Source organism: Leptodactylus fuscus, chromosome 2 (assembly GCF_031893055.1).
Source record: "Leptodactylus fuscus isolate aLepFus1 chromosome 2, aLepFus1.hap2, whole genome shotgun sequence".
Classification (NCBI taxonomy): domain Eukaryota; kingdom Metazoa; phylum Chordata; class Amphibia; order Anura; family Leptodactylidae; genus Leptodactylus; species Leptodactylus fuscus.
The window spans coordinates 53580152-53606496 of NC_134266.1; the positions used below are offsets into that span (position 1 = coordinate 53580152).

General features: G+C 40.8%; 1 protein-coding gene across 1 annotated transcript in view; it reads left to right on the top strand.

The window, feature by feature from the left end:
• POLA1 (DNA polymerase alpha 1, catalytic subunit) overlaps positions 1-26345 on the top strand; it is a 198263-nt gene that overhangs the window by 86648 nt on the left and 85270 nt on the right. The window contains exons 32-33 of the mRNA XM_075263727.1: positions 5801-5982; positions 10836-10967. Coding sequence (XP_075119828.1) covers positions 5801-5982; positions 10836-10967 — 314 coding nt within the window. The remainder of the gene's footprint in view (positions 1-5800; positions 5983-10835; positions 10968-26345) is intronic.

Below are 26345 nucleotides of genomic sequence, written 5' to 3' on the forward strand. Positions count from 1 at the left end.
TTGTGGTGTCATCAGTGCAGGCACCTGAGCAACAGGAGACTTAATGGGGGGGGGGGGTAACTTTTTATTTATTTATTAATTACAGTGGTCCCTTGACTTTCACGGGGGATACGTTACAAGGCTGCCCGCAAAAGTCAAATGTCCGCGAAGTGGAGATGCGGTGTTTAATCTCAAGTTAGGGGATGTCCTGCAATACTGTTCGTATCCAAAATAGTCTACGTACAGTATGTGAAATGATATGGGTACTCACCATTGAAGAAGATACACAAAACTTTTCTGATGATATTGATGAGTGGCTGTGGGAAAACCCATGGTGTTCAAAAAAACAACGGAGTATCCTTCCATTAATATTAAAACCTGTGGTATAGCCCTTCTGCGAAGGTCAGACCCGCGAATGTCAAGGGACCACTGTATTATCATTATTTTTGTATATTTTCTTGCCCTTGGCACATTTATGAATAAAATCCAAGACAACCCATTTGAAGGCGAGTTTGTACAGAACAATCCTGTCTCTGCTTCTCCAGAGTGGGTAGAGTTAAAATAGATTCACAATTGTGAAGACTTTGCTGTATGTAAAGACTGTATATTATATGAAGCATCCCCCACCTCACTGCTAACTACTTTAACTTGACACATTAAATGAAGGAAAATACTTTTAAAATCTTGATGTGTAGGCTGTGTCAAGAAAAGAGTCAGTCTCTGATTATTCATTTGTTACCTATTTACGTTCGCCTTCACACACTTAGCATCCAGGCAAGAGTTTTTCTACCAATTAACACCTTTTCTACACCAGGCTGCTCAGATTGGTGGAATATGCTAATTCTTCCGCTTGTCTGTAGGATTGGAGCTGCGCATTTAGCATTTAATTCCAGAACGTCGCAAACCTAACATGAGAAACGCAAGAAGTCCGTGAATGAATTCACCTCCAGCTTATTCAACAAATATTCTTCCCCCTACTGCAGTAGTATCTTTTCAGTAACCCTCTGCGTTCAGCACAGTAGGAACCTGTGAAGTGAATATGGTGCATTCAACATCCTTCCATGTTCATCATATGTTTGTATCACTGGACTATTGTAAAGGGCAAGTTTTTTTTTTTTTACTTTACAATTTTCCCAAATGGTATTTTAAGACTTTTGCTCTTGAGGACCGATCCTTAGGAGAGGTCATTATCAGGTCAACGGCAGTCTTACACCAATCTCCCTAAGGCTGTGTTCACACGGAGAAATTTGCAGCAAATTTGGTGGGTGAATTTCACCCCCAATTTTGGAGCAGATTCCTCCCTTAGGCTGAGACCCCAAGTTGCAGAAACGCAGCTTTTTTTTGTTGAAGATTTTGCTTCAGTTTTTTTTGAGCCAAAACCAGGAGTGGATTGCACAGAAGGTAGAAGTATAAGAACTTCCTATATAGTCCCCATTCCTATTGTAGCAATTCTTGGCTTTGGCTCAAAAAAACGCAACAAAATCTGCAACAAAAAATGCTGCATTTCCGCAACGTGGGGCTTTAGCCTTAATCTGCCTCCCATTGTTTTCAATGGCAGGCAAAGATCACAGCAGAACGTGGAAAAAAGAAGCGTCCTGCTCATTCTTGTCACGGATCCTGCGATATGCACTGCCGTTCCGGCTAGACCGCGGTGAAAATGCAGTCAGCTGCAAATGAAGAGGAGTTCCTTTTTATTTTTGCCGTGTGAACATACCCTATGGGTATGCTCCACATAGTTTTTTGCAGACTGTAAAAATCTGCTTCAGAAATTAGGAAATATTTTATTTATTTATTTTTACACAATGTGTTTTTTGTCGTGTGGATGGACCTGGAAAATTCACTTTAAAAAAGGCAGAATCCTAAATATAGGTCATGTCACTTCCCCTCCTGCTATAGCGGAAAAAATCTGCTACTGACTCCCATTAAAATGGATGAGAGGCTTTTTTGTTTTTAAGGCAGATTCTACCTCAAAAATCCTCAGAAAACTCATTGTGAACCCTATCAGATTGGCACTGCGTCTACATCAGAAGCCATATGTGATATCATATCATCACTTGGCGTATTTGAACTCGCCCCCATTCAAGTAAATGGGGCTGAGATGTAATGCCAAACACGGCGGTGTACTTGGTAAGCAGCTTTTTAAAGCAAAGGTTTATGCTCGGCATATATTTTTTTAAACCATTTCTGATTTGAATTTCTAATCTTTCGTGTTATTGGCTATGGCCATGACTGGTAAGATAGCAGATAAGAAGCTCCTGCAAGGTTGCAGCCCCATGATCATGTAAAGAAAATAGAATAACAAAATCTACTATATGAAAATATATTAGAAAAAAAGTGATACATTTTGATATCTGGTTTTAATTAAATGGCACACCTTCAGTAGCTATGGGATGAATGAATTCAATCAACAATGTATCTCCAATCTTGGCCATGAGGGCATATGTTCCTGATGGGTGGCTTGTATTATTCCCGTCTTACTAATGGTAATCCACCATGACACCCATTCTTTTCCCCCACCAACACCTGGCAAACAAATGTTGGTTGTCAACAGAGTAGAGTGGCGGTGGGATTTGGTGTTCCCCCGTCAGCTATATAGTGTGGCACCTTCACAAATATTGATACCTGTCAGATTAGTCAGAAATCAATGGAGGGGGGGTTTGTTTATATAGTAAACCAGTCTTTTGGCATAACATTTTGAGACCATTTAATGCCACTTGCAACAAAAATAGTTGCAATTTACATTTTTGCACCTGCCTCACCACTTTTCAGAAGGTGAGTGGGAGTTTTCACCTTCATTTTCCAGTACACCTCTTGGCTGACATAGATCTTCACCTAGACATAAGGACGCCGGAGTATGCGCCTAACTAATGGTGTGACATAGACTCATCATGAATTAAGCACATTGTTTGCTGACTCATGGGCCATCGGCAGGTGGAATGTGCCCGTCTTTGTGAACCCCCTAAAATGTAGTGCAAACCCTGTCCCTGGGCCCATAAATTTCCAAGTATTTAAAGGTGTATTTGCTTGTCTAATGGGTCAAAATAATAAGGCTAGGGGGCCACATGATGATATTGACAGCAATTCAAGTCACACAAACAAAAGAGCCATGTGGCCCAGTGATTTATTCACTCATGTTAGTGAATGGTGTCCAAATTGCGACACTGAAGGTGCCACGTCCTTTTTTTTTTATTTTATTTTTTTTTTTTTTTACAGAAACATTGAGCGGTGTTGGAGCAAATTTTTTTTGTGTGTGTGACTAGAGGTCTCAGTACCCTCGGGGCTTCATTGCAACTCTATTCACTAACATGAACGACTAAATCGATAGGAGGCACACCAATCTTTTGTTTGTGCAACAGGAGTCCTGGACAGAGTCACTGTGTGGCCCTGTCCTAAGGGCTAGTTCACACGTGATTACGCGTGTGCATATTCTGTCGCGGCTTTCCGCTCCGGATTAGGCCCAAATGAATGGGCCTAGTCCAGAGGGGTTGCTGTCACGAGGCGGACACCACAGCTGATTCAGCTACGGAATCCGCCTGAGGAAAGGGCAGCTTATTTCTTTTTTCTGATAGCGGCAACAAGAACGCCAGCGGTCTACATAGACCACCATTGTGAGGGGGTGGATTATGACATGGATCCCGCGCCAAAATCCGCCCCCTCTTGCCCCGTGTGAACGGGGCCTAAAAGTGATGAATGAGGATGGCCTCAGCATTCCGAAAACCCCACCCCCACATATGTCATCTTCCTGTACCGCTGTGGAGTGTGATTGGACAATACTGATGTACACGTTTCCGCATTTCCGAGAACAGAGGTCTTAATTATATTTTGGGTACAATTTTCATGTCAAGGTAGATGAGGTCTATGCATTTAAATTGTCGCATTAACTACTCGTAACAATTATCGGATGTTTTGCTTCTTCATCATCTTAGTGTCCTTTATGTTTTTTGTTCTTCATTGCATCCCTTATGCTCACCCTATTAATGGTGCATAGGCAAATAACCAATTTATTTAAGGAGCTATGCTTAAATGAAATGCGACTTTTCTATAGTATTTTTAGCGCTAGTGTTACTCCAGATTAGCCCTTATACTTACACCATTATTAGGCTTTCAAGTTGCATAATGCTTCCTGTCATACACCGTACACGTAATATTACATACAAGAGAAACATTAGCTATTCAATACCGTTGTACAAATCCTCAATTAAACAAGTGGATATTGCTTCTCATTGGCCTCTGACAGGGAGAGAGCAAAGCTTTGAGTGATTGGCGTGCATTGTGCATATCCGGCTGTAAAAAATAGCTGCTTAAAACTTAAATCATCACTTGATGTTAAATGAAGACTTTTTGTTCCTTTCTTTTGGTCTCATTGCTTTTTTTTTTTGGTTTAGCGGGTTACACCGTTAGGCCAGGATCCACGTTCTAGTGAATCGCATCCACACATTGCAGAGAAATACGTACAGTGAACACGCTGCAATTTCCCAAACTGTTGTGGTTTTGGAAATTGTGGCACGTCAATTCTACCTACGGGAACGCCATTGGTTTTCCTATAGGTATAATTGAAGCAGAAACCTCTTGTGGACTTTGTGCGATAACTGCTGCAGTAGAAGCTGTGATGTGTTGTTGCGTCAGATTTTCATGCAGCTTTTTTTTGCTGCGGCCCACTACAATAGGCCTTGTCCTTACTATGGAGTACTATTGCTGTGTGTACCATATGGGAGTGTGGCCTGACAACACCCCATCACTACGATCTGTTTGTGAGGGGATGTTGTTACCCACTTATTCTAAAATGCCTTATAGTGGGTGTTATAACATTATAATAGTCTGTTCATCTTGTGTCATAGAATGGGGATTTAAATGGCAATAGAATGGTACCCTAAGAGTAGAAGTGGGAACAGTATGAGGCAAAGAAAGATAATCCCCAAAAATAAAAAATAAATGGGCAAAAATAAGAAAGGAGATGTTGAAAAGTTCTCTTTAAGAATCCAAATTCGCTTGTTTGGTTCTCACTACTTTATTAAATGTTTTTTTTTTTCTATACCTGGTTAATCTCTGAATTGTTTGAACAGACACCAAAGCTGACCATAGACATGGGCATATGTTAATATAGATGTCTGCTAGATATGATCAATAGTAGAGATGAGTGAGTAGAATTCGATCGAATACCTCCCCGCCATAGGCATGCGTGTAAGCGGCCAAACACCAAGGGGTTAAACGCATCGACTATTCAATGCACTTAACCCCTTGGTGTTCAACCGCTTACACGCATGCCTATGGCGGGGAGGTATTCGATCGAATGCTACTCGCTCATCTCTAATCAATAGGGTTTGAATCCATCCATCATTAGTTGTTGGGACAGTCGGACTCTGTCGTTGGTAAATTCTGTCAATATCCGCCATCAAAACTCTTGTAAATAGAGGGGCCACACGGTGGCTCAGTGGTTAGCACTGCAGCCTTGCAGCGCTGGAGTCCTGGTGTTCAAATCCCGCCATGGGCATAAAACCATCTGCAAGGAGTTTGTATGTTCTCCCTGTGTTTGCATGGATTCCCATCCCATATTCCAAAGACATACTGATAGGGAAAAATGTACATTGTGAGCTCTATGTAGGGCTCACAATCTACATTTAAAAAACAAACAAAAAAAAAAACTCTTGTAAATATGGCACCTTGTAGCTTTATGTTGCTTGTGAGACAAGTAAGTGTCTGTAATCTGCTGCGAAGTCAAGAATATCTGAATTGGATGAAGGAACAGCAGTACAAAAAGATGTAAATGACTTGGATATTACATTTTATACGGACTGTTCTTTTTTTTTTTTTTTCCTTTTAGGGCTTGACCCTTCTCAGTTTCGGGTTCAGCAGCACTATCAGAAGGATGAGGAGAATGACGCTTTGCTTGGTGGTCCAGCCCAACTGACCGATGAAGAGAAATACAGAGACTGTGAAAGGTTTAAGTTCTGCTGCCCAAAGTGTGGAACCGAGAATATTTATGACAATGTCTTTGATGGATCGGTTAGTAGCATAAGTTTATCAGTCTTCTAATGTCTTTTTCTCCGTCATCATAATAGTTCCTTATTGTGGGTATTATAAGATATGTACAATGACTTACTATTCAGGTGTTTCTTCTATGCCTTTATTATCATGGATATTCCAAAATCAACCTCACACAGTTCAGCATATGTACTCAATGTAGGCTAAACAGTAGTACCAGCACAGTAATATTGCAGAATTAATTAGCCATGGACCATTGTACCCACTACTCATAATTGCCCATAATATTGTGCCTCACTGAATAGCAGTACTATAGCAAAGTCATGCTGGACCATGTCAATGAATTCTGTGACTTGTTTTCTGTATGGTTGGGCAGCCAGGAGCCTCATTAGAGGCATACATATCATCCTATAGTATATAGCAGTGCCGCACCTCCCATGAGGCGACCTGAAGCGAGTGCATCAGGCGGCGCTATGTCAGGACCCCAGGGAGGGCGGCATTTTTGATTATCTAAGCCAGTCCAGGACAAGCTGTCCTGGACTGGCTTAGCACTGAGCGGTGGTTTGGGGAGGCCACTGGAGCAGCGCTGCTCCAGCGGCCTCCCCTCACGCTCAGGCAGAGAGCAGGTCTTCTCCGTGCCTGCTCTCTGCCTGCGAACGGTGCTAAGCCCCGCCCCTTCGCTCCGCCTCCTCCTCCCGGGGAAGGGGGGGGGGCGCGCGGCTTTCCGCAGTTCGCCTCGGGCGGCGAAAGGGGTAGGTTCACCCCTGGTATATAGGAAGTGCTTATAATAGATATTGATGTATACATTGCTATAAATACTTTCAAATTTTGCTTAAATGAATATCACAAGCTAATGTTAGTTTGACATCTGGGTTGGAGTCTCTATTAGAGACTGCCACAGATTTCGTCTAAAATCGCCGGAGTGAAAAGTCCTGAAAGAAGACTTTTGTTTACACCCGCTTTTAATATAAAACTGGCAGAAACCCAATGGACATCTGGTGGACCGCATTATAGTCTATGGTGTCCATGGATGTCCTCGGTAACAGTTTTTTTAAGAAAATAAGCTCTCCGTCTTTTGGGTCCCCATGCGGACCCGAATGCCAGTGTGAACCTAGCATAATATATGAAACTTGATAGGATAACCCTTTAATAATCCCACCGTGGGGAAATTCAGTTTGTTACAGCAGCATGGATAATACAGTAATAGTACAAGAAAACACATACAAAGCTCAGAATGGAAGATAAAAACATACTAGTAGTCATAACAATAATAAGAAAAAAATCTTCAGGATCATTTAGTTCTCTGTTCGGAGTGATCTTCACTTAGCCTGATGTAGATTATACAGCCTGACCGCGGTTGGGAGGAAGGATCTCCGATAGCGCTCCTTTCCTTCTCACACTTGGGGTGAAGACGTTTCCTTTTTGGTGTTGCAATTTCAATATTGAGGATTGTATTAGTTTCTGATCTACATCGTGGAACTAAACCAAACTTGTTTAGCCTAAAGCAGCCCATTAGCTAGCTGGTCCCAGATATCCCTACACAGATGCACCCTTGATCTGGATCTAGCAGTGCATGTACTCTGAACAGGGCAAGCTACGAGCTTGTACTACAGATTTCCTGGCAGCGACTAATCTCCCAGAAAGCTATAAGATAAGACACAGTTGAAGTCCAACCTTACCCGAGCCTGATTTCCCCCATCATACTCATTGGATGGTTGGATGAGCTTGTCGAAGTCTGTGATTTTGGCCAGTAGACGTGTGTGCGGCCAGTCATCCATTAGTTCTGCTTATTCTGTATTCAATGATTCTGTTCTGTCAGTGGGTACTGTATATAAATGTCAAGTGTCTGCCTGCTGCGTTTTACATTCACACTAATATGGATAGTTGCCATTATGACAAATTGCTCTTTACCACCTGCTTCTTCACAGAGTGTCAATGGCAATATATAACAGTGTTTGATATGATGTAGCGGTGACTATATTAATACTTCGGTAGTGGCACCAATTGGGTTTTGGTGGTGCTTACAACTTACATATACTTACAGTACACAGACACTCATTGGACACTACAACATGCAGGCTTGGAGGTCCAAGGAGGTTTCCTTTCTAGTTTGCCAAGTATTTTTTTCCATTCTTGGAGCCTCTATCACATTAGGTGCATATTTCATTCTCAGTATTTTATCCCTTCCTCGTTCCACATCCCTTTCTTTAATAACAAGTTTAGTTATGTTATCTCGCCCGCTGTCTCTTCACTTCAGACATGAAAGCCCCATGGTGCGTTCCTGCCATGAAGTGATGCCAAAAAATGCGTTGTCGACCTTGGACCACTAAGCATAGCTGGGCCAGCTTGACAACTTCTCTTCACTGTCAGCCACACACTCATTTTTGGCATGGTATTAGACCGTGAAGCAGCTAAAACCTTGAAAATTAGAGAACACGGATTCTTTTTTATCTAAATTAAAAGTAATTATTTTAAGATAAGTTGGACAAACAGCAGATGTTTAACATTTTTTTTTTTTTTTATAAAGCGAAAAAAGACAGCCATTGGTAGCAAGCTAGAGGAAAAGCCAGACACAGATCAGCGGTTCCATGCTAAATCCTTGACTTTTGCTTCATTACAGCTGTAAATAAGAAAGCTAATTGCATAGAAACTTGACGATTTGCAGATGGGCTAGCTATAGAAGAGCCGGATGTCAAGCTTAGAAATCTCTTCCACCTGGAATTTCTCTGTAATGGGGGGGTTGGATGAGCGAATGTTAACAGGGAAGGGGAAAGGTGAGCTCTTCTAGGAAGATTTAATCTACAAATGGGCAATTTCAGGATTCATTTGCTGCAATTTTAGTTTGCGCTGGAACTCGCGCTTGTGTTCACCTGCAAGACAAGCAATGCAAACAGCAAATGATAAAGTTATATAATCCATCTCTGATTGGATTAAAGGGATATTCCGGCAAGGAAAACTGGCTTATCTACTGATCCTTGCCATTTCCATTCTGATGCATACCTGGGTCCATCTTGACATAGGAAATGCCCGCTCAGCCAAACCGTGTATAAGGTGGATCACTTTGGTAGCCAGTAGGTGACTGAGCAGCCATTTCCTGTATGTCAAGACGGGATCAGGAAATAGACCATCGAAATGTGGGATTGTCAGGTAAGGATTGCTGCTCTTGTACCAAACCTGTTAAGTTCGTATTAAATCACACAGATTTCTACTTGATATGCCACAGATTTCACATACAGCAATGTAAGGGGTAAATAAGAAATGCTGCAAATTTGACATCTAATACAAGGATGTAGACTATGGTAGAGCGGTAAATATCAACTATTTGTGTACGTGGCCTTGTAGTGTGAAGTCAGTGGATCTTGCAGTGTAAGGCTCAGTTCACATTTGCAGTCCGTTCGCCTATCCAAATAAAATATGCAGGGAGAGAAAAGTCCTACAAGCAGCACTTTTCTCTGCAGAAACCACACAGACCCCATTATAGTCTATGAGGTCCACTGGGTTTTCTTAGATAACCGCTTTTTTATGTGGATAGGTTTCCCCAAGTGGACTCCTCGAACAGAAACCTGATCGCAGATGTGAACTGGTCCTAAAATTGCAATAACCCTCCCCAAAAGGTCACACTCTTTATCACAGTCAACACGCTTGACTTGATTTAGGTAAATAAGGCTACTTTCAGTTTTACCTTGTTGCAATGTATGCTTCAATTTGGTACACAAAAAGTTTTTTTGTCCACCTCTTTGTTTTAAAACAATGGACACCCTGCAGACCCCATTACGGTCAATGGAGTTTGTCAGGATTTTGTATATAACTATTTTATTGGTCCACCTATCTGTCGACATGGTTCTCCTATTGATTTTTTATTTTTTTTTTAAGCGACACTAAGGTCTAATTCACACAGTTTTTGGTTTTTTTTTGTCAAAATCTGGGTAAAAAAAAACGCCTCCCATTGAATTCAATGGGAGCCGGTCATTTCCTTTTTCCGCGAGCTATAAAAAAGAAAAAAGAAGCGACCTGCCCTATCTTAATGCAGATTCCGTGGAGTGTGTCAAGACAATCCCTCCGGACTAGGCCCTTTCATTTGAGCCTAATCCGAAGCAGAAAGCCACAACTGTCAGAAGCCGCAGCAAACGTATTTTGGTCCGGATTCAAACACTGCTTCCCGCGTCAAAATCCAGACCAAAAAAAACTACGTGTTAACTAACCCTAATGTGAATTTAGCCTCCGTACTACATAGAGGTGACCTCTTCTGACTTGTCTGTTTTAGTAAATAATTGTATTTGTCATGCAATAACACAACGGATCCTGTTTTCTTATAATTGTTTTATGCCGTTTTCTACTATAAATCCTATAAATTTATAGGATTAGTGGTTAGAGTATGTTCACATAATAGAATTTGCTTCTGATGTTGAGACTTAGAACCCACAGCATGAGACACTCCTTCATTTGGGGTTGGTCAGCGAATGAAAGCTAAAAAAAAAAAAAAAAAAAAAAGCTGCTGTGAGTTGGAGGGTCAGAAAATGAAGAAGTATATTAGGTGGAAATTTACGTCAATTCCTCTTCATTTTCCACCGTCTGAATGGGCCCTAAATATACAGGAGGTATACGGAAAGATAATCCAGAAATATTTCATGAGGAATATTTACTAAGACAGATCTGAATGGTGATGGTCACAGTAGCCAACAATTGCACCATGACCATTATGGGATCACTTCTTTCTGGACATATAAAGTGTCTTCACAGTAAAGTTTTGCTTTGGGAGTATAAGTCAGTAACCTCGTCTTCGCAAATTGTTTTATTCCTTTGTAATTTTTGTTGTTACTGCGCCGTTGAGAAAAATTCTTTGTTTCTTACTCCTTTTATTCTTTCAATTTTAGGGCCTCCAGATCGAGCCAAGTTTATTCCGATGTAGTAAACCAGAATGTGACGCTTCTCCACTGAATCATGTTGCGCAGGTGCACAATAAGTTACTTTTGGATATAAGAAGACACATAAAGAAGTATTACAGTGTAAGTAATGTATCTGCTGTTACACTTATCCTTGTTGCTTGACTATTGATTCTGTATATAGGCTACACAATAATCCAGAACAAAGTCCCATTTATATAATATATTTTCCCATCCTAGTTCTGAGTTTATACAATTTAAGAAATCCAAATAGTCCAGGACTTGGAATACAAATGTCGTCTTTATTGAATCCATTAAAATATCATGAAATGAGCATTACAGCCATAATGGAGTACACCAGGTCTCACAAGTCTATAATGTGTACATGCTTTTGGCTGTATTGCCAACGTCATAATGTTCTAGCGTATTACCACATTTTTTTTGGATTATTTATACAACCGAATCGGCCTATATTCTGTGCACTGGAGCAATAGAACTGGGGTTACAGTGACTACACTAAAGAGTAAGAAACTTCTGGCATTTCCTTATTCTGTGTATAGGATTTAGGCCATGCACACATGGTGTTAGTATCTAAAGTACAATACATTGCATGTGAAGGGTTCTTACTGGACCTGTTATATTGGGAGCATCTTGTCACAGATGTCTTCCTGTTATGCTACTGATTTCACATGCTGCAATGTAAATGGTAAAAAAAAAAAAAAACACTGCAAATTTGACATGTAACATATGGATTTAGGGTATTGGTGCAGAGGTAAAGATCAACTATGCCTGCATATTACCTTATAGGGTGAAGTCAGGGAATCTGGCAGTGTGAGACCTCCTTAAAGGGATTGTCTGGAAACCTGAATGCATATTAATTAAAGGGGGATCTCCTCTTCAGGGTCCTCTTTTTTTGTGAAACGTAGTTACAAAAATCACTCCATATTAAGGACCTTTTTTGACCTTCAATACACAAACAACCCATTGATATGATTGGTTGCTGACGGGAAATTGACAATTTGCTCTTTAGTTTCCCAATAGATTACAGATGATCTCTGTGGATCTAAGCAATTTTTCAAGTGACCCTTCGATCTGTCATATAGTCATCGTCTATTGCAGGGAGTCTCTTTAATAATATGCACATAGAGTGCTCCTAAAACAATATTGCCCAGTCATAAGGACAATTTTATGGCAATGCACAGAGAACTGTAATCCTATGCCGTGAAGTTCATGGCACACACCTTTTATGCTGATGTTAATGCCACCTGAGGTTTGGTACCCCAGCACTCGGCAAACCCCACTTTCTTAACTTTATGTGGTCTGCCACTTCAGACTTATCCATACCATTCTGTCTCTCACTGCCATTGCCTAAAGGACATGTCACTAAGTGTATACTATCCAATCAGGATCGCTAATATGGGAATAACCAAAATTCAGAGGTGTATAATTAAGGGGGTGAGGCATGTAGTAACGGGGTGTCCTAATATTGTTCCTTAAAGGGGTTGTCCCATCACAAGGATCCTATCTATACTGCTAGTTTATGTGGATTTAAGACTTTTCCTAAATTGCTTTATCAAAACTGCTTTGTTTGGCTGCTATCTTAATTTATTCACTTCATTGTTTACACTCTGTTTCTATGGTGCTTGGGATTATCTGCTCATTTGTCAAGTGATGTAGCTGCCTGCTCTCAGAGGGGGAGGGAGGGGCTGGGAGCAGCTCTGAGCTGTTTGTGTCTGATAAGTAGTGGAGCCTTTCAGCTAGGTGAGGTGAGAGCTCCGGGATTTCTGAGCTCTTATCAGTCGGTTTAATTGAATTTGGCTGATAAGGGCTGAGATAGGGAGTCCGTTACCTCTGTATGTAATGCAAACTGACTCCAATCCATCTCTGCTACATCAGCTTCACACTGTGGTAATTCATTTACAACCAATCCCGTGCAAGTGAAACCCCGCCCACTTATGTGCCGAAAAAAGCAGGAAGTGAATAGAGCACAACAGCCTGCAGGTGGGTGAAAAAGTGTCATGGGAATACCCCTTTAATCACAATCAAGGTAAAATGATCAAATCATTGTGATTTTGAGGCACAATCGCCCAGCCCTGCCCTACGGCAAGATTCGTGGAGTCGGGAATGGTTGTAGAGGGGTTTCCCTGTGTTGAGGTTGTGATTCTCTGCACTACACATCCATAAAAGCTGCACAGCTGAACCTGTAGGAAATTTGTATTGCCGACTATGTATTGAATCTTCAAAATTGGCTTCAAAATGTACATGGCCTTTACACATTTATTAGATCAGGCACACAAGTTTTCTGGCACACAACTGTTTGTGACCAAAACTGTGCCGCTTTCCTTATTTTCCAAATGGCTTGCCACCTTTCAGAAAAGTTGGTGGTGATCAAGGCAGCCTGGGGTGAGGTTTATTACTACGACTATTCCTGAAATCTATGCCAGTCCCTACTGGATATAGATTTCAGTGTTGGCTCAGGTGACCTCACAAGTTGCACCAGAATGAAGATCAGAACCTTTTAATAATTCAGGCGCCTCTCACGTCGGCGGGGAAATGAATTAAGATTGGTGTAGGAAACGGCAGTCTTAATAAATCCCCCAATCATTCTAAGCCCATGGCATCGCTATCAATGTCCAATAGATGACAATGTGACGCAAATAACTACTGCGTCTGTTATGCATGGTTACAGAAAGCAGAAGGCTCTGGCATATCTAATACAACATGCAATATATTATATTCTGGTCGGTACATTTCACATTCTTATTTGATCAAGGGCAGGCGGATACACGATTCTGTCTCTGGCCTATAGTCCCAATAGTTTCTCATCCCTCCAAATCGTGGGCAAAGCTTGTGAAGCCTGGAGCAGAGTTGTGGAGTAATTGTATGCTGCTCTCTAATGGGCCACGTGGGATACCTTCCTGCCATATTGCACTGAGCAGGATGATTTTTTAATTGTAAGCTGCACATTAAATAGATGAAATAGAATTTACTTTGCTTTAGAAATAATAAACTAATCTATAAGATGGGTGATTTTGTAAACAAGGAAACACTGCCTTGCATATAAATTTGCTGGAATTGTCTCTACTGAGCAGCTGTTCGGAAACAGCTCTGTCTAATGTGAACGAGTACTTTACCAAAACGTGGTGTCAATGTATGTATATACGTGTGTTTGTGTTCTCTCTCTCTCTCTCTCTCTCTCTCTCTCTCTCTCTCTCTCTCTCTCTCTCTCTCTCTCTCTCTCTCTCTCTCTCTCTCTCTCTCTCTCTCTCTCTCTCTCTCTCTCTCTCTCTCTCTCTCTCTCTCTCTCTCTCTCTATAATATATATATATATATATATATATATATATATATATATACACACACTTAAAGGGAACCTGTCACTTTGACCAGGCCACACAATCTGCAGGAGCTAAGGTTAAGTGATTGATATATTGATTATATTTATCTATCATGATTTCTGTTAATCCTATATAGAGTAGTCATGGAAGCAGCTCTATCAGTGACTGACAGCTATCTTGTATGTACCATCATGGACAGTCCATTATAGAGCCATCTCATTGACTGCTCAACAAAGAGCAAGTTATAGTAAATATTTTCCAACAAACTTGTATATTAGTCAGTTCAGCTCCTTCTGCTCTATAGCATGCTGCTGCCTACAGATTTTCATGTGACATTTTCCCTGTAAGTATAGACTTTATGTACACTTGGGCCATTCTCTCATAGGGCACCCTCCAATCCTTATTCCCCTCAGCAACACATTCTGCAATAGAAGGAACACAGAAGGTCCTCCTTTAGTATTGGAGGGGGTTTCTAATCTTCTGTGCAATGTGTTGATGGCTAAACAAATCTTTTAGCTTAAGTTTTATTTTCATTTCACAAAAAGTTTAGCAATATGAAAATGTTTTTATTCATTTCCTACAAATCCCTTTACAAAGCTGTACTTAATTTCTGAAACTCATTTCTTTCTGAAATGAATATTGCCATCTCATGTCCGATCTGTAGGTCCCCCCGCTAATCCTAAGAATGAAGCAAACATGACACTGATTTGGGAACCTGGTCAAAATTGGTGCAGCCCCATATCTGCAGTCGTTTTTGGCTGTACTGCTGTGCACATAAATACGATGGAGGAGCAATAGTACTTAATCTGCAATGCAGTCCCTTCCTTCTCAGGTACAGTGACCAGTCATAAAGTACCGTGTATACTCCTCGATACGACAGATATCTTCTATAAGACACAATGAATCCTGCACACAACAGCCACTGACTTGTCTGCAGATGTTACATTCTAGTGGCTACAGGACCTTTGTTGACATCACAGTCACATGACCTACTTCACAAGCCAATCACAGAGCAGTAGCACTAAATGACCTCCCCCTTTGTTTAATTTATGTAGGTCCTTGCATGTATCTGTGCTCCGTGGACCCTGACTCAAGTATAAGCCGAGGGGGGCTTTTTCAGCATAAAAACTGTGCTGAAAAAGTCTGCTTATACTCGAGTATATACGGTAATATACTCCAGCCATAAGTCATCACTTTGTGGAATGGGAACACTCCTTTAGGTTAAAGGGGCTCTATCAGCAAAATCATGCTGCTAGAGACCCACATATGCGTGAATAGCCTTTAAAAGGGCTATTCAGGCACCGTAAAAGTTATATTAAACTACCCCCCAGTTTTAAAATAAAACCCTAAAAAAAGAATGTTATCTACTCACACATTGTGCACGCTGGGTGGGCATTCAGAGTGCACCATCTTCTTCTTCCACGCCTCTTCTTCCTCCGACGTCCTCCGGTCCCGTCTTCCTCCGGCGATCGAGCGAGCGGACACTGATATAAAAAAATGGCCTGGGCGCCTGCGCAGTAGCCGTAGTAGAAGCCGCATGCTACTGCGCAGGCGCCCAGGCCATTTTTTTATATCAGTGTCCGCTCGCGAGCACCGGAGGAGGACTGGACCGGAGGAAGAAGAGGCGTGGATGAAGATGAAGACACATCCTGAAGGCCCACCCAGCGTGCACGATCTTTAAGTAGATAACATTCTTTTTTAGGTTATTATTTTAAAACGGGGGGGGGGGGGGGGGGGGGGGGGGGGTTGGGGTTGGGGCTGCTATTAAAGGCTATTCACACATATGTGGGGCTCTATCAGCATGACTTTGCTGATAGAGCCCCTTTAAAGGGGTTGTCAAGGCTTAAATTGTACTTTTAAATGAGGTCGAGGGAGGTGAAAACCAAACAACTTAATTCACATTGTTCCCAGTAGAAGTCCTTGCCATACCTGAGTGTTGAGGCCAGTCAGCAACGTAAGGAAAGGACCCGTGGATGTAGCTACCTGTGGCATCTCCAGGCACCCTCCTGTGATCACTGAGGCTGTAGATCTGACCACAGGGAAAGTACTGACCAGTAAGGCCAACCAGCAGTCTTAGTGGTAGGGTAACTCATAGCAGAACACTGCAAGAAGACAGCTGAGTGGAAGGAACGGACCGCGCTGGGAGGAAACCAGACCACTGGGGACAGGTGAGTGTGTTTGGGGGTTTTTTTTCCACCTCCCGTGGCCTAATTAAAAAAAAAAAAAAAAAATTTACCCTGGACAACCTCTTTGAGGCCACACATTGTGAAAAGCGGCTAAAATAAAACACGGCAGAAAAACACACAAACACTTGTGCTTTTCATTGCTTTTCGATGGCTTTTGTCATGTTCAAGTCTGTGGGGAAAAAAGGCATAGCATTTCTAAAGGTTATCCATTGCATTTCCACTACAGGCAAAATTGCTGCTTTTCCGGAATGTGTGGCCTGTAGTTGTTAAAGGTGTTTTCCAAGACTGATTAAATTATTGATGACTTATCCTTGGGAAAGTTCATCCTGATCAGATCAGGATTGTATATCAGCTATGCTTTGTATTGCAGCTCAGCCCCACTGACTTAAAAGGAACTAAACTGAACACCTCCTACTTGGCAAGCAAATGTGAGTTTACTGGTATGTGGAGCAGAGGCAGCGCTCGTTCCTGCTTACACCAGCTGATCTGTGGGGGGTCCCAGGTGTTGTACTCACACCGATCAGATATTTATGACCAGAGGTTGCATAAGCACCTATATGGGCAAATTTACACTTAGTAAAAAGTCTCATTTGTACTGAGGAATCGAAACACTAAGAAAATAAGAACTTTACAATGAATTTAGTTTTTACACACAATGTAAAATCAGATATCCACTTTGTAATATAAAATAATTATAAAATTGACTCCTCCTTAGGACTCCCATGGAAAATGTCCCTTCCACTTCTCAGGCCAATGAAGTTGTGTCTATTGTTCACATGTCCTGTGAAGCTCAGTTTCATCCAAGTGAATGGGGCATAGCTGCAATACTAAGCACATATAAAGTGTATAGCGCTGTCCTCGGAAAGCAGACAAGAGGCTATATCATTCGGACATCTGACTGTTGGGGGTGATGGGTGTTGTTATCCCACCAAGTGGATATTGACAGCCTATCCTAAGGAGAGGTCATGGATGTCTTATAGCGGAAAAATATCTTTAAATGAAAGCACATGGACCCCATAGACTAAATGGGGTCTGTGTGTTTTCCATGCGTTGTCCGCACGGAACATGCAGAGAGAGAAGTACTTCATGAACCACTTTCCTCTCCACATGACTCGTGTGGAAAACACACGGACCCCATTATAGGCTACAGGATCTGTGTACTTTCATTGCTCAGTGCTTGTTAATGTGTTCGGTATTACATTCCCCAAGCGGACTTCCCGAACGGAATACCAAACGCAGATGTGAACAATGACAAAACAAGCTCTTAAATTATTATCCCCAGATCACGGGGCAGTGATCGGGATTAAACAATCATTTGACCACTTGACCCCTCTACATACAGTATACAGTATAACGCTATTAAATAAAATACTTATATGTGACTTCTGTATGTTATCTATAACACAATAGTTACCTGTCTCCCGTAAATGAGGGACATATTTTTTTTGTTTGTTTCTGTACTGAATTTTCCTTTTATTTATTGTAAGATGGCTGACGGGGTTAAATCCAGCTTGAAGATTTCTTCGAATACATTCTGCATTGTAAAATCCGGTTAATATATATGCAGTCATTTTCCTCCAGTGATTAAAAACTTGAGATTTCTGACAGGTACGGCTTGTCACAACAGATAACTGAAAGCATTAATTAACGTTCAGAGTCCCTTTCCCTTCCAAAATTAACATGTTCAAATATATAGCAATAAACCTGTTTTTTTTTTTCCCCCCTATTTTTCCTTTGCTTTTTTTTTTTCTATTAAAAAAAAAATTCTGAATAGAAACCGTCACAAGCCACCATTCCTCCTGCATGTTTTAGAAGCTCCGACAATCATGAACGACGCAGTCTCTCCCACATAAGAAAAGGGTGAAAGCTGGAGAGAAACATACAATTTGACTAGCTAGGGGGAAAAAATTAAATAGAAGAAAACAAGAAACCAGACTTTAACCCATATTTTTATGTATTTCTCCACATGGATATTCATTAAGTATAAACAGTTTTTGATTGAAAAAGAGTCACTTTTGTTATCTCACTATTAATGTGTGTTGGCCTCGCGTAACAAAGCCCAAACCATTAGCTGGACTGAGTAATCCAATGTATTGTATTATAAGGCGGCTTACATGCATGCACATTGGTAGGGGCTCCATGATCATGCCTATTGCATGCGTTCTTGTCATAGGAATATGGTTTATCCATCCCCTAAGGTATCCTGCAAAGCAAGCAGCCATGGCAGTCTTTCGGCACTGGTCTTCCATGGTCTACCCCATTGTGATGTTCGCCTATTTTCACCTTTGCAATTACACATAGACATAACTACTCAGGTATCAGACATAGAAACTTTGTGTCTAATAATTGCGTCCATTTCTACTGTGACATAAGATACAGCTTGTGAAGAATAAAAAGGAGTTTAGCCCTCTTCCAAGTTTCACCACGGAGCGCCATAGTGACCCCTTAACGTAATGTCATAATATTGTACATGGTGATTTTTTTGTGTGTGTGCATTATTCTTGTGCTTTGATATCATGTCATACATCCTTTGTATTGTGACATCTCTGTTTATTAACCTAGCACTGTGACATCACTGTGTATATTTTCCATATGCTGTGATGATACTGTGCCCATTCCCCCTTTTCTGTGGAATCATTTTCAGTATTAGACATCACTTTAAGTTCTTTGTGTTCATCATACCTGCACTGTGACATCAGTGTATTCATTATCCCTATAGGGAAACATCACAGTGGTTATTGTTCCTCTGTAGTAACCCCACTATGGTTATTGTCCCTGTATAGTAACATCATTGTGTATATTACTGTGTAGTGACATCATTGTGATTATGGTCCCTGTCTAGTGACATCTAGTTCATCATGCCTGCACTGTGACATCATTATCCCTTTATAGAAATATCACAGTGGCTATGTCACTCTGCTTATTGACCCTATATAGTGATGTCACTTTGGCTATTGCCCCTGTATAGTGACATCATTTTGGATATTGTCTTTATAATGACATCACATTGGTTATTATCTAGATATAGTGACATCACTGTGGTTATTGCCCCTGTATAGTGACATCACTGTATTTATCCTCCCTTTATCCCTCCCATCACTGTATCGTCCTTATAGTGACATTACTGTGGTTATTGCCCCTGTATAGTGACATCACTGTGGGCATTGCCCCTGTATAGTGGCATCACTGTGGTTATTGCCCCTGTATAGTGGCATCACTGTGGTTATTGCGCCTGTATAGTGACATCAGTATGGTTATTGTCCCAGTATAGTGACATCACTGTATTTATCCTCCCTTTATCCCTCCCATCACTGTATCGTCCTTATAGTGACATTACTGTGGTTATTGCCCCTGTATAGTGACTTCCCTGCGGTTATTGCCCCTGTATAGTGACATCAGTATGGTTATTGTCCCAGTATAGTGACATCACTGTATTTATTGCCCCTGTATAGTGACATCACTATGGTTATTGCCCCTGTATAGTGACATCACTGTGGGCATTGCCCCTGTATAGTGACATCAGTGTGGTTATTGTCCCAGTATAGTGACATCACTGTATTTATTGCTCATGTATAGTGACATCCCTGTGGTTATTGTCCCAGTATAGTGACATCACTATTTTTTATTTTTTTTTCTTTTAATGTAGATTGTGAGCCCCACATAGAGCTCACAATGTACATTTTTCCCTATCAGTATGTCTTTTTTTTGAATATGGGATGGAAATCCATACAAACACGGGGAGAACATACAAACTCCTTGCAGATGTTTTTTTGCCCATGGCGGGATTTGAACACCAGGACTCCAGCGCTGCAAGGCTGCAGTGCTAACCACTGAGCCACCGTGTGGCCCCCCTCATCACTGTATTTTTTGCCCCTTTATAGTGACCTCCCTGTGGGTATTATCTGTGTACATTAGGGAGACTATATGATCTAAGTTCTTCATATGCTAAATCTGCTTGGGAGGCCCCATTCCAAGTGTTGCTGTGGGGTCCCCGCCGTTACTACTTGTTATGATTCTTAACTAATTTTCTTAATTTGGGTCAGATTTGGGGAGAAAAACAGCTTGGCGTTTTCTATTCGCTTACATCATCCTGCATTTGTTAAAAAAATGCGGAACGTGTTATTGCAGCGTTTCAGCTTCTATAAAGGGCTTTGGAATTGAGTTAGTGCAGATAGTGCTGACTTATATAGCACATGCATATTATGCTCACTAATTACGCCGCGGCACAATAATTGATATAGTGGCTTTTTTTTTTTTTTTTTTTTTTTATTGAAGAGGAGGGGTGCAAAAATAGAAATGCCATGCTAAATCTAATTTCAGAAGTGAAGAAGGCTTTTTTTTAAAAGCAAGAAATTTCATCATCTTGTCAGCTGGCAGAATGCCTGCTGGGGATTCACAAAGGCTAAGAATTACACTTTCATGAAATTTTCTTCACTAACTGCCCTGGTTAATTTGAAAGATAACCCACTGTTCTAATTCATTCTGCGGCGGGGAGGTGCAGGTTTTTTATCTTTTGATCTGACAAAGCGTTTGTGTTAATCGTTTTGGCCCTCAACTAGACACTCTTGGGATGGCGCTTTTACAATAAATGTGTCTGTGATAGCTCTTTAGTCTATTATACGTACAATAGATCCATAGAACTGGTAATTAATTCTGTACTGCTTTGGGAAGCGGGAAGAATAGGTGTAACACTGTCAAGTGCTGCTGGGAAGTTTGTTTAGCCGATTCATGTTGAAGTGGTACCCTCATGATGTACGAATGTATCATTAAGTACTATGCATGGAGTAGTAAAAGCTATTTGTTAGCAATGCTGGGGTTTTCTTGGATCAATACAAAAACACCCCTTAGGGCATTTCTATGTTTTTACGTCTATATATACAGATATTATTCAAAGGAAGGTATTCTTAAATATTATCGAGGTGACTGCTGTGATACGTTTTTTAAAGCATTTTTTATATATATATACTCTAAATGGCAATTTCTGGATTTGTTTGACAAGCGGGTGTTTTGCTGCTGTTAGCAGCATACGTTATTGTTCTTGCCGCAGTCAAGGCGTTCGCTTGACTAATAACATAACTGGGAAATTGAGCAGGATTGGGATTTTTTTTTTTCCGCCGAGATTTTTCCAGGATTGTTTCTATAGGGGAAAATTTATAGAAATTTTTGTATAACAAAACAAAGGCCGATGCTTAAAAAAACCAAAACATGAAATTTAGTTACAACCACTGGGATCTATGGTAGCTTCACTGTGGTTGAGATTAACCAAATCGCATCCACATGCCGCATCTACTGTAAAATCCACAGTATATAGTGACTTGGGCTGCGGGTTTGACACCTGCGGCATATTGGTGGTTATTGATGGTTTCACCGATGGATTTCAGCTTTTGCAGTTCAAAGGTTAAAAGCTATGGGGGGCAAAAAGAGAAATCTGAAGGTGACATGCTGCAAAACCTCCCCATTTTAGCTTGTTGTGTCATGGTGTTAGTTTCACGGACATTAAAAATGGATGAATGGATTCGTAAAATATATATAACATTTAAAATGATCAATGAAGTACATTGTTTTGTTTTTTTTAAAAAAAAAAATAATAAAATAAACTGACAAACTGATGCAAGATTAACATTAAAAATTGAACAGAAAGTGAAAATTTGTGACCACTGATGTAAAACGGATGTTTAAAACTGATACTTTCATTCACTTTTAGAGTCCCTTTTTTTCACGGTCAGTCTAAGGGTTAGTTCACATGTGAGTTTTTTTGGGCCGGAATTTGACGCGGAGGCTGCCTCAGATTCCGGTCCAAAAAACAACTAGCCGCGACTGGATGTCGGTGCAGTGCATCAACATCCAGTCGTGGCATTCCTCTCCGGATTAGGACCAAATAAATCCAGCCCAAAAAACCCTGTGTGAACCAGCCCTAAAGCTGTGTATATTAGAAATGAAATGACTGACAGAATAGCATCACTTATTGGGGGTGGTTTTCAGTCATCTCTCCAGCCAGTCTTGGCAAAATAATACACACTACTAAACGTTACCCAAAAAAGCTCCGTCTAGAAAGATGCCTGAATTCTACGCTCGAAAAAGGGGCACTGAAGCCCTAAAACGCGTTGTATTTCGACACTAATAAGAAAAGGAACATTTTGTAAACATCAGGTAAGTGCTGATCATTTCCATCACCCCCATCATCTGGGTTGTTTCTGGTCCTTTGGTTTTCCTGTCTAGAAATGTAATTTTTGTTGTGCACAAGGTGACTACAGAACATGGCTGGCTCATGGGCCTTTTGCAGAATCTGCTCACGACACTTAGGTTTCTGCTATGGATTTGCAGATTCTGTGCAGAAATAAGTCGCTTATTGCACAGGCGCCCCCATGAAAGGCAGCGCCATTAAACACCATAGAAAGTGGACACAATCTGCATGTGGGAAACGAAACAAACGATTGATCAGCCTCAGTAATAAACAGAGTAGCGTTGCAGAACATTTGTGCGTTTATAGATGATATATATATTTCTTCCAGTACCTAAATAGTCTTGTGTATGGGGAGATTTTCTATGAGAAAATAAAGTGAAATATCCATTCAGTCCTAGAAACCACTTTGGCAGTCTAGCATCAGGGAATAATAGCTTCCTGTGACTTGATTAGCGCAGCACATTACTTCCACAGGCTTCACTATATAGATTTAGTCACTTTGTAGACAGCATCAAATAAGCCACCCCACTCCCAGAATGAAATAATGCTTTAAGATACAGAACGGGGGGAAGAAAAAAAAAAAATCTGCAACATCTCTCACGCTCTGGGACCATCCTATGATGTGTAATTGCTTTTACATCGGTGACAGGAGAGAGACAAGAATGTGCTTTCCTTGAACTTAACAACAGTTTGGGCAATTTTCTATAATCCAGTAAATACAAATTGTAGCTTGATTATCCATCTACATCTGTCAAGTGAATTTTAATGGATGAATGAATGAGTCAAATCTATGCATGAAAATATACAAATGTGCAAAATGTGGGTCTAATTATAAGGCTGCTGAATTTACACAAGGTCAGGTAAACAAGGCACTACTGTAATGATTATTAATTGTTAATAATGCCTTTGGGAAAACATTCCCATTTCCTTTTACTGAGTAGTTTCTGCCGCTTCTGCGCTAGTTAGACAGCAGAAAACCTATTTTTCTTTATACCTTTCTCTGCTTCATGTAATTGCTTTAGTAATTCGTCACTTGCAGGCGAGATGACACTTTTAGGATTCGACTGTCAATGGCAGGCTTAGTCCCTTTTTTTTCTATTATATAAATAACAATGGTTTACTGTACTTCCATAACCTCCCTTTGGGTCACTGTGTGCTTTTTAATAAAAAAAAAAAAAAAAAAAAAAAAAAGCAATGCATTGCCTGCTTTCTTCATTTACAGGAAAACCTACTTATTGAGATTTCCCACAACTGGGGAGGTAGGGGGGATGAATGGGGAAGGTGGGGCCATAAATTATTCTTGCCTTAACCCCCCCCCCCCCCCTCCCTTTTGGTATATTGCCATAACCTTCTGCTTTTGATAGGACCTAATGTGAATGGAACCAATGTCAGGGGACATGAGAATTGGGTTTTAGATTTCAACTGCCCAATCTTTTAATTCTTAGATAAGCCGCCATTAGCGGCTATTTATTTTCCTTACTTTGTACTACTCTCTAGGTCTGAGTATGTATGGCAAGGTGGGTGGGGGGCTGGAGACCACTATTGGCTGAAAGCTATCTAATATGTGTATGGTGGGGCAACATGGTGGCTCAGTGGTTAGCACTGCAGTCTTGCAGCGCTGGAGTCCTGGTTTCGAAACCTGCCAGGAACAACATCTGCAAGGAGTTTGTATGTTCTCCCCGTGTTTGCGTGGATTTCCTCCCATTCTACAAAGACATACTGATAGGAAAATAAATGTACATTGTGATCCCTATATGGGGCTCACAATCTACATTAAAGAAAAAAAAATAATAATATATATATAATGTGTGTGTGTATGGTCAGCCTAAGGTCAAGTTCGTGGTTCTTTATTGCCGTAGAGAAACTCTAGATTGATCAGTATACAGATCCTGAAGAAATTCTGTATATTTTTGCTAGGATCCATTCTCATTTCCTCTTAAAGGGTCGATCCATAAAATATCCTCTACGTTTATAGTGGGCATGGTGGTTTCTGTTACCTCCATAGAGCCTGCATGTAATGGAAACACCCATCCAATCCAAGCTCCATTTAGATTTTCGTGCTGTAGTTGTTGAAGTGAGGGTCACCCATTCAAGTGTTTGGACCCCTGACAAATATACCCTTTATTGGTACTGGGAGTTGGCTAGGCTATGGACTTGACTGTTCTAGTGACATCTTAGGACTGTAAATGTTGTAATAGTTTGACAGCTGGGTTGCCATTCCAGTGGTCAATATTGCATGCCCCTTATACTCCTTGACTGTGCTATCTGTGCTGACTGGTGCTTTGGAAAGGCAAAGGCCCATGTTTGCAAAGGCTACTGTGCCTAGAAAGTGGCCAGAAACGCATCTCCGCTCAGTGCATTATGGGGCATCTCCGCAGACTGGCATGAGTCCTGGTACACCTAGAAACACAATGAAGCTTCTTATCAGGGAGTATATTAAGCCTGGTCGAACAATCACCAGTCTGTTGTCAATATATTCTTACATTTCCTATAGGAATAACAGAAGAATTTCACAACTTTATAGCAATTGCAAGTGTTTACAAAAATAGACCTGTCAGGAAGTTTTACTGATAAAGTTTTTCCTTCATTTAGGTTTATTTTAAAAGCTCCATGTTAGAAACTTTTCTTTTTTTCTTGTCTGTTTTTTTTCGTATGATGTTTTACAACTGAGAAGACCAGACCTGGGTTATCCTGACCGCAAACTGATAACTGATGTTTCCAAGTTCCTTGTTGTCCTTACAATATCCTTTTTTGGGAACATCAGCTGAGACAGCATCCGTACCATCATTGGATTGCTGAATAGTTTTGGAATTTCCCCTTCTATCTCCGGTCAAAACACACAGTATATTTTACTTGGATTATACAGTCCTATGAAAAAGTTTGGGCACCCCTATTAATCTTAATCATTTTTAGTTCTAAATATTTTGGTGTTTATAACAGCCATTTCAGTTTGATATATCTAATAACTGATGGACACAGTAATATTTCAGGATTGAAATGAGGTTTATTGTACTAACAGAAAATGTGCAATATGCATTAAACCAAAATTTGACCGGTGCAAAAGTATGGGCACCTCAACAGAAAAGTGACATTAATATTTAGTAGATCCTCCTTTTGCAAAGATAACAGCCTCTAGTCGCTTCCTGTAGCTTTTAATCAGTTCCTGGATCCTGGATAAAGGTATTTTGGACAAACAATTCAAGTTCAGTTAAGTTAGATGGTCGCCGAGCATGGACAGCCCGCTTCAAATCATCCCACAGATGTTCAATGATATTCAGGTCTGGGGACTGGGATGGCCATTCCAGAACATTGTAATTGTTCCTCTGCATGAATGCCTGAGGATTTGGAGCGGTGTTTTGGATCATTGTCTTGCTGAAATATCCATCCCCGGCGTAACTTCAACTTCGTCACTGATTCTTGAACATTATTCTCAAGAATCTGCTGATACTGAGTGGAATCCATGCGACTCTCAACTTTAACAAGATTCCCGATGCCGGCATTGGCCACACAGCCCCAAAGCATGATGGAACCTCCACCAAATTTTACAGTGGGTAGCATGTGTTTTTCTTGGAATGCTGTTTCTTTTTGGACGCCATGCATAACGCCTTTTTTTATAACCAAACAACTCAATTTTTGTTTCCAAAATGAAGCTGCCTTGTCCAAATGTGCTTTTTCATACCTCAGGCAACTCTATTTGTGGCGTACGTGCAGAAACGGCTTCTTTCTCATCACTCTCCCATACAGCTTCTATTTGTGCAAAGTGCGCTGTATAGTTGACCGATGCACAGTGACA